Source organism: Trachinotus anak, unplaced genomic scaffold, assembly GCF_046630095.1.
Source record: "Trachinotus anak isolate AG129_WGS33_773 ecotype Australia unplaced genomic scaffold, CSIRO_AGI_Tana_v1 ptg000003l, whole genome shotgun sequence".
In the NCBI taxonomy this organism is placed as follows: Eukaryota; Metazoa; Chordata; class Actinopteri; order Carangiformes; family Carangidae; genus Trachinotus; species Trachinotus anak.
This window is the reverse complement of record NW_027273854.1, coordinates 11,317,460-11,325,344: the sequence shown is the minus strand read 5'-3', so window position 1 is coordinate 11,325,344 and position 7,885 is coordinate 11,317,460. Positions and strand designations below refer to the sequence as shown.

The 7,885-nt window shown below is 39.0% G+C and overlaps 2 protein-coding genes across 2 annotated transcripts in view; both read right to left on the bottom strand.

Moving 5' to 3' along the window:
- Positions 1-1,526: 1,526 nt before the first annotated feature.
- On the bottom strand, positions 1,527-4,396 carry pam16 (presequence translocase associated motor 16). Its single transcript, XM_071473634.1, has 5 exons — positions 4,261-4,396; positions 3,822-3,906; positions 3,126-3,262; positions 2,576-2,641; positions 1,527-1,699 (listed from the first exon to the last, which is right to left on the bottom strand). The coding sequence occupies exons 1-5, from the start codon at positions 4,261-4,263 to the stop codon at positions 1,610-1,612; spliced, it is 381 nt and encodes a 126-aa protein (XP_071329735.1). The 5' UTR covers positions 4,264-4,396; the 3' UTR covers positions 1,527-1,609.
- Positions 4,397-5,023: 627 nt separating this feature from the next.
- Positions 5,024-7,885, bottom strand: part of coro7 (coronin 7) — a 105,298-nt gene continuing 102,436 nt past the window's right edge. The window contains exons 26-28 of the mRNA XM_071473625.1: positions 7,788-7,879; positions 7,446-7,532; positions 5,024-7,038 (exon numbers count right to left, since the gene is read on the bottom strand). Of these exons, the coding sequence (XP_071329726.1) occupies positions 7,030-7,038; positions 7,446-7,532; positions 7,788-7,879 (188 nt within the window). The 3' untranslated portion in view covers positions 5,024-7,029. The remainder of the gene's footprint in view (positions 7,039-7,445; positions 7,533-7,787; positions 7,880-7,885) is intronic.

Below are 7,885 nucleotides of genomic sequence, written 5' to 3'. Positions count from 1 at the left end.
TTCACAGTAAACAAAAGCAAATAAAATCGCCCTGTCTGAGGACGAGCTCTGTGTCGGGCTGCCCACAAGTCTACGAGTATTTGCAGCAGAGTACAGCAGAGGTGAACTGCATAATTGTGTTTCTGCCTCAGTAGTTCTTAGTCATCATTATCTGAGACACCCACTGCCCCAACACACACACACACACACACACCAGTGTCCTGTCTCTAGGCTGGGGATTGAAGTGAATCTCTTGTTGTGAGTGGACAATCCTGGCATGTGATGTCATCAGAAACAGGTGTTAAGTAGGCTAGACATGGTTTCCGTGGCAACAGTGAAACCCACAGATGCGGCAGCTCGCTGCCTCCTCCTCCTCCTCCGTCTGTCTGTCTCTCCTCTGCTGGTCGAAGCCAGGGACAGAGACTCAGCATGGCAGCAGAAAGCTGAATAATATGACACGGACCCTCCCAGGGTCCACATCTTTTCAATATTAAATAAGCTGTATGATCCATTAACCCTTTGAGCTCAATCTGTAATAAACTGCACTTTTGTACCCCTCATAGTGTGTGTAGATACGGGGATGCTGCCACATCCTTTCTCACTGCAGAGCGTTATTCATCAGTTGATTTAAGAACCAAGAATAATTGTAAAAATCCTAAGTCGCTATAAGTGTCCTGTTTTTTGACATAGAAGCGGTACTTGCTCCTGGAGATTTTAAAGTAACCCTTGTCTAATGCTATGAAAGTGGAACTGAAATCCAGGGCACAAAAATTGTGTTAGCTAGCTAGGTCAGTGTCATTGTAAAGGGGTGCCATTGACTGAAGTGCCACAGTGTTGCACAAAGGGTTAATGATAAGACTACGGCCATGCAAGGCCTGTTCCAAGTTATGTTTTTTGCACATTTGTGAGATATTATGTCAGTATTTGAATTTTTCCAAGTGCCTTTTTATTATAGGTGAAAATATAGAAGTTATACGCTATATGAAAAAAAAAAAATGATTATATGAAAATATATTTTTCCTGGCATCATGTTCTGTGGTTGAACATGCAGAATTTTAGAGTTGTAAAAGTCTCCAATTGGTACAACATAGCGGTGTTCTCCTGTTTTAGAGGAATTTTATTACGATATTGATAATAATGTCAATGAAAAAAGAAATGTTTAATAAAGATGCATTTGATACAACTTGTGTTTTCATTTCCATCCCAAATATACAATTAAAATTATAGAAATGTGCACATTTGAAGCATTCAGGTTAACGTGATTCAGCCCCTCTATACCGACATGTGGACACTTCATGCTGGCATCACACTTGAATAAAAACAATCATACCCTGATTAATAGTCAACAAGCTGCAGTTTCACTCAGTGATGAGCATTTCAGCTACACAGTGGCTGAAAACTGACATAAATAAAAGCATTTGGATGTGGATTTAAATCATTGCAAACCATGTAAAACATTTGACTATAAAAAGAACAATAAATTCATATTTTTATGGCTGCCTGTCTTAAAATGACATTCATTGCCCAAAAACTGGCAAAGTCAAGACTAGAGAAAAGGAGAAGGCTTTTATTGGGTTATAATTTACAAAGGACAGGGAGAGGAAAGACAGGGTGAGCATCATTTCATACTTCATGTTTCCGTATTCTGTTGCGACCTCTGCTTTTGTTCTTGTGAATGAATACTTAGCTCCTCCTCCAGACGCTCTTTAGCCCGCACCACCTAGACGCAAACACACACAATCAATAATGATATTCATGAGAGAAAGGGAAGACACTTTTAAAATAACCAAATTACACTATGCTTCTCTCAGTGCACAGAGGACTTGGTGAGAGATAAAAATAGTAATTTCATTTCGAACACAACTCAGTTCAAAGAGTGGATTTTCTCCTACATGCTCAGAGTCACATGAGTCATAATTTGATATTTAACGCAGACACAAGGGCAGAGAGTGGTCATTGTTTGGATGTTATGAGCAAAACAAGTAAACAGAGTGACTAAGAGCAATGTTGAGTATCATTGTTCCCAGCTGCACAAGCCGCAATACTGTATCTACACTTTATCAAAACTAGTGCCATGAAAACATAAAATTACTGACACTGAAAACACTGCGAGGATAAAGAAGATTCAGTTTTTCTTCTTTTTTTTTTAATGCTCTCTTGGAATCCGAGAATTGCAACTGCTGACTTGTAAAAAGCACAGCTTTTAATTGTTCAGCTCTATACTGCCACTTCAGCTTACAGAAACTCTGTTTTCAAGAAATGCGCACAGTGGATTCATCTTCTTGGAAGACTCAACAGTCTCTACAAATAGTTAACTAAACTGTCACTGAGAGTGTGCCACCATTAAACCTCATATCATGGTTTGGCCACTTGGGACTGCAGGATTAGAATAAGGGGCATGGGCTGCAAAATAATTGGGTAACCATGACAAATCCTGTCATGACAATTTCCCATTATGGTTGTTAATAAATATTCAAATAATAATATTAAAACAATAAAGGCATTAACTGTCTTGCACTCTCCAACACACTTTAAAACAATTGAGCAAACAATCTAAGTGAAAACTGTCTCGTGTCATTAGATACAGAATACTTACTTTTGATTGTAGGTAAAATGAACCGCCCACTGACTTGTCATTGACTTTAAAAAGGTGCTCGTAGTTCTGGAAGAGAGAAACCCATTAGTGTTAGTGTTTAGGTAATATCGTTTAGCCTTCAATCAAAACAAAGCTTGTATTCAGCACAACAGCAAAGACACACAACGTCACATTTTCTGATCGCTGTCACAGTGGAGGACGACAAAAACTGTTGATAATGTTGATGAATGGGCAAATTTACTGACAAAATAAATGTGAATTGTGCCCCTGTCAGAGTCTGTTTCCTCCACAGTTGGCGCTAATGAGTTCCACAGTTTGGGGAGTAAGTAATGATAAAAACCAAAAACCCCAACTCTCAAGCAGACAGAGAAACACATTATTGACATAGCACACATAGGCTGCAATGTCAACACAAAAGGGATTTGACAAGGCTAGAGAAATCTGGAATGACCCGGCAAACGCTCCATTATAAAGAGTTGACGGCTCTGCAGCCCAGTACCAACACTTTGTTTGTTAGGATCCCTAAAAGAGGCAGAGAGTGTGACTGCACCTTCTGAATCTCCTCAGGGGTGAGTGTGGAGACATTGAGGATTTGCTGCGCCTCTTGCAGGCTCATTCCAGTGATGCTGGAGGCTGCAGCTGACTGCTGACCTGTGCGGCTCCTGGCCCGCGCCGCTGCTTGGCTCGCTGTGAGGGAAAACACAACACACACACAAATGTCCTCAGAGATCATAGATGAGTGGTGAAAAAAAAAAAAAAAAAAAAAAAAAAAAAAAAAATTCACACAGAGATGTAGCTAGGGCTGGCTGATATTGTCATTTATCAAATTTCAGCAAAATCACATTTGGATATTATGATGCAATCACATTATTTCTACAAATTTCTGAGCAGGGCGTAATTTTATTTAGAGTATATTAACAGTGTAGTCTGATTGCATTGTTTGATTTTGCATACATTTACCATATAGTGACATAAATCCAAAATTATCTGTACCAAGAGCATTATCATGACTTCAGTCATATTACCCTAAGATAAACAATAATTTCTTTATTTTCCATTAATTTGTCAATATTCTAATTACACATGTAGTCAAAAATATTCTATTTACAATTATCAAAAAACCTGAAAGTGAACCCTGAAATATTTAGCACTTCTGCTTGATTAAATGACCTCACCGACTAGACAATTATCAACACTGTATGGATACGTTTCAGCACTGGTGTTAATGTTAAGATGACGATCATACCTGCATATTCCTGCTGTAAAGCCCGAGCGAACGCACGTCCCACCACCTGCGCTCCCATCACAATGATCTGTGCAAGATATTTCGCCTGCAGGGAAAAAAAAACAAAAACAAACACACCATCGAGACCAGCATCCATCAGAGCAGCGATGAGACACTGACAGTCGTTACTGGTGTCAACAAGCTGCCCGCCATGTTTGCACAAAAATAAAGACTTACACTTCGGCGCAAAAGCATCTGTCTAAATCAAAAGACAACACGTCTCTGTGAAGAGGGAGCAGCTACCTTATGTAACACTGCTGGGAAAGCAAACTGCGACGGACACACAGCTGTCTCCCGCTAATGCTAACGCTGTACGACATTACGCCTCTCCCCTGACTCACTAACGTTAGCTTTAACTTTGCGAAATATATACGCTACCACTATAAAACCGCATCCTTACCATTTTATAATATCACACGGCTCCCACAAGCGGCGACGCGCTTCTGTTGTCGCACATGTACACCGGTGAAGGTTACTCAAGGGTCAAAGTTCAAGGAAGCGTCAATAACACAGAATTCAAGCTGACTCCGGTGGAGGGTGATACCTGTAACACTGACACCCACCGGCAGGGAGGCCAAACTGCAGTTTTCCTCTGCAGCCTTAAAATAGTTGACCGCCACTAAGACTAGAAAGACATAACACATCAATCTCATTTAAAGATAGTAGAATAAGCAAATATTCTGCCATAAGTCATATTCAGTGCTGGAATAGGCTCTGTGGATGGACAGAGGTTTAAATGTCTGTATTATTCCCACCGGAGACTTTGTCTCTAACTAGAGAACAATCAACATGACCACACCTGTTATTTGTGGTTGATTCAGTCACTTTATTTTGAAAGTGTCCCCAAAGGTATATACACCTCTTGCTTGGTGCTTGTATTGAAATCTCTGGCAGGTAGATAGGTCTCCATGTGCAATTACACTTTACTTTATTAGTTTATTTTATTTATGAAACTTAAATCCTATTTCGATTTAATTTATTTATCAGTTTTGTTTTTTTTTTGTCCAAATATCAACATATGCTTTTAATTTCCTGTCCATATCTATCAATCTTATTTACTCCTTCATTTTCTGTGTGTCTGTGTGAGTTCCCATGGTCCCCAACACAGAGCCTTTGTCTTTCTTTCTGTCATGGAGACCAAATCACACAAAGACAAATAGTAATGGGTTCAAAAGGTGTTTATTGCAAGACAATATCGAAAATATCCACAAACCATTACTCAAGTAATACACTCCTTTACTCATGGTATAAAAAGGAAGTTCTTTTTAAACACAATGGAAGGCAAGTTAATCCAATCCAAGTATTGCGAAGTTTGGCGTTTGAGAATCACAAACACATACAGTATACATTGCACTAACACTGACACCTGCAGTTAACGTGTACAACATGATGTGCATGATCATGCATGGCTGAACTGGTTGGTTTATCTCAGTCCATCGGAGGTTGTAAACAAACTCGGTTGGATCAAGCCTGGATTATTGATATTGCTGTAACCCTGATTAGAATTAACATGATGGCTGTCATGGCTGCATTGTAAGTTATCAATACTGTACTGTTGTTGTCTAATTAACACCACTATTATTTACTACTAGTTAACATTAGACAATATAATTAGCTCATTTTGTGAGGAATATCTCCCCAAACAGTCTGAAAACCAACTGAGATCATGGATGATTGGATGAAAAGTTCAACTATCCAGCAAACAAGAGGAAAAAAGAAAAGAAATAATCTGATTAAAATAGACAGAGGCTTCTTTAAAAACTCCAAAAAGGAGGTGGTTTGGCAATCAATGCAAAACAATATTTAATTTTTATTGACTTTTAACTCCAACTTATACATAAGAATATTTCTGCATGGAAAAAGAATGACATCTAACTGGCACAAATACAATAATACATATTTATGTTAAAATGTCATTTTATTCTAACATTGGCTAACAAAGAAAAGTAAACTGTGAATGCTTTTGTCATTAGAAAGTCCAGTTCATGGCCAAACATGAACACTGGTGACCCTGTTTGTATCCTGTGTGGTTTTTGCTGCTAAAGGCTTGAATATTTTACAGTAATTGTGTATATGTATGTATGTATGTATGTATGTATGTGTGTGTGTGCGTGCGTGCGTGTGTGTGTGTGTGCTTTACCTGACTAAACAGGAAGACAAGGTTTTTTTTGTTATCAGATGCATGATGTTCATTTGTTATTAACTTTTATTTACTCATTTTTTTGCAACATTCAATTTTTCAAAGACACATTGTGACTAGAAAAAGCAAGGGAGTGGTCCACAGTGGAGGTAATGTCCACACAGATAACATGATGAGGTATCCTGATATAAAAAAATGACAATAATGCAAACTGGGCAGAAAAGGGAGGCCATTAATTTTTATATTAGGACAACTTGGGGTGTATTATCACGCTTAAACCATGGCCACTTACCACAGACATAAACTGAAGCTTGGCTAAAATGCTCATCCATTACTTTAAAAAAGTTGTTTGTAGTCAGTGTTAGTTATGTTTGTTTTAGCCACTAAGAGTTAATTGGTAATGTAACATGAAGCAGGAAGTATTATTGCTATGATTACCTGCAGTTTTATTCACCTTGCACCTTGGTTTACCAGAAATATAAATTTGAGCTGTCCTAATATATGATTTCTATGTATTTACTGATCATGGCGTTTGGTGGGATTTCTTTTTTGTTTTTGTAAATATCAACATTAGTGTGACATAATTATGTAGTCTACATACACACAAGAAAGCTATTACAAAGTTAGATTAATCCCAGAATGATTTCTGAGATATTTAAGAATTCCATCTGAAAATGATTTTCATATCAAATTTCATGCAGTTTGATATGATGAACATCAACGACACACTGTGACATTTCCCATTTCCCAAACCTAAACAGATATTGTGATACATACAGTGATCAAATTGGAAGTTATTGTGATTCTTTTTCCACATCAGCATCAGGCAGCTGGGGCATTTGTTGACTTTGTTGAAGATTTGTTCACATTGTACAGTATTCTTTGATTGTGCAGTAGGCTGAGACGTTAGCAGATATAGCTCAGTGGACATCTGGGTGGCACTATTGTACACACGTGGCAACGTGAAGACTGGTCTCTCCTTTCTATTGTTGGCACCGTGATTGAACAAAAGGAAAGGCAACGTCCCCTCTAGTCATCCTGAATGACAGAGAAGTCACAGTTAGATGATGAACTTCCTTAGATTTTGCATTACCTTGACGTCCTGTTGTTTCCTACAGTCTAAATATTTTGACACCAAGCCATACATGTAGAACTTTTTTCTGATGAAATGCATAATAGTGGAGCACAGTTCTGTGCCATGTCATTGATGGCATGAAAATATTCATATATATGTTGCAATATTAATTTTAGCCATATCCACCATCCCCACCAAAACCCATCCATCCATCCATCCATCCGTCCGTCCATCCGTCCGTCCATCCATCCATCCATCCATCCATCCATCCATCCGTCCATAATGTACTAAACTGATACTGTGGAGTGTGTTCGAGTACACTTCAAATCAGAACAGGATGTCTATCTTTACAGCCATCACAGTCACTCACCCATTCGTCATCATCAACCCCCTGGAAGGACTCCTGTGGCAATGGGTCGTCCATGTTCCCCAACTTGGCCACCATGGCACTCAGCAGCTGGGTAACACACACACACACACACACACACACACACACACACACACACACACACACACACACACACACACACACACACACACACACACACACACACACACGTGTTCAGTGTTAAAACATATCAGAAAATTTGAGATTTTGAGTTGGTTAATATGCAAAACAGATGACTGACGTGAGATGCAGCACAATGTACTGGATAACACAACACATACAACAGGAACACAATCACAATACGCTAGGTTCGTTTGACCCCACCTCCTCTTTCTTCTGTTCATCAGTCTTCTCCTCCAGGTAAACAGACGAGGGCAGGTACTTCCTAACTGGAGCCTCTTTGGGGGCCTCACTCACTGAGA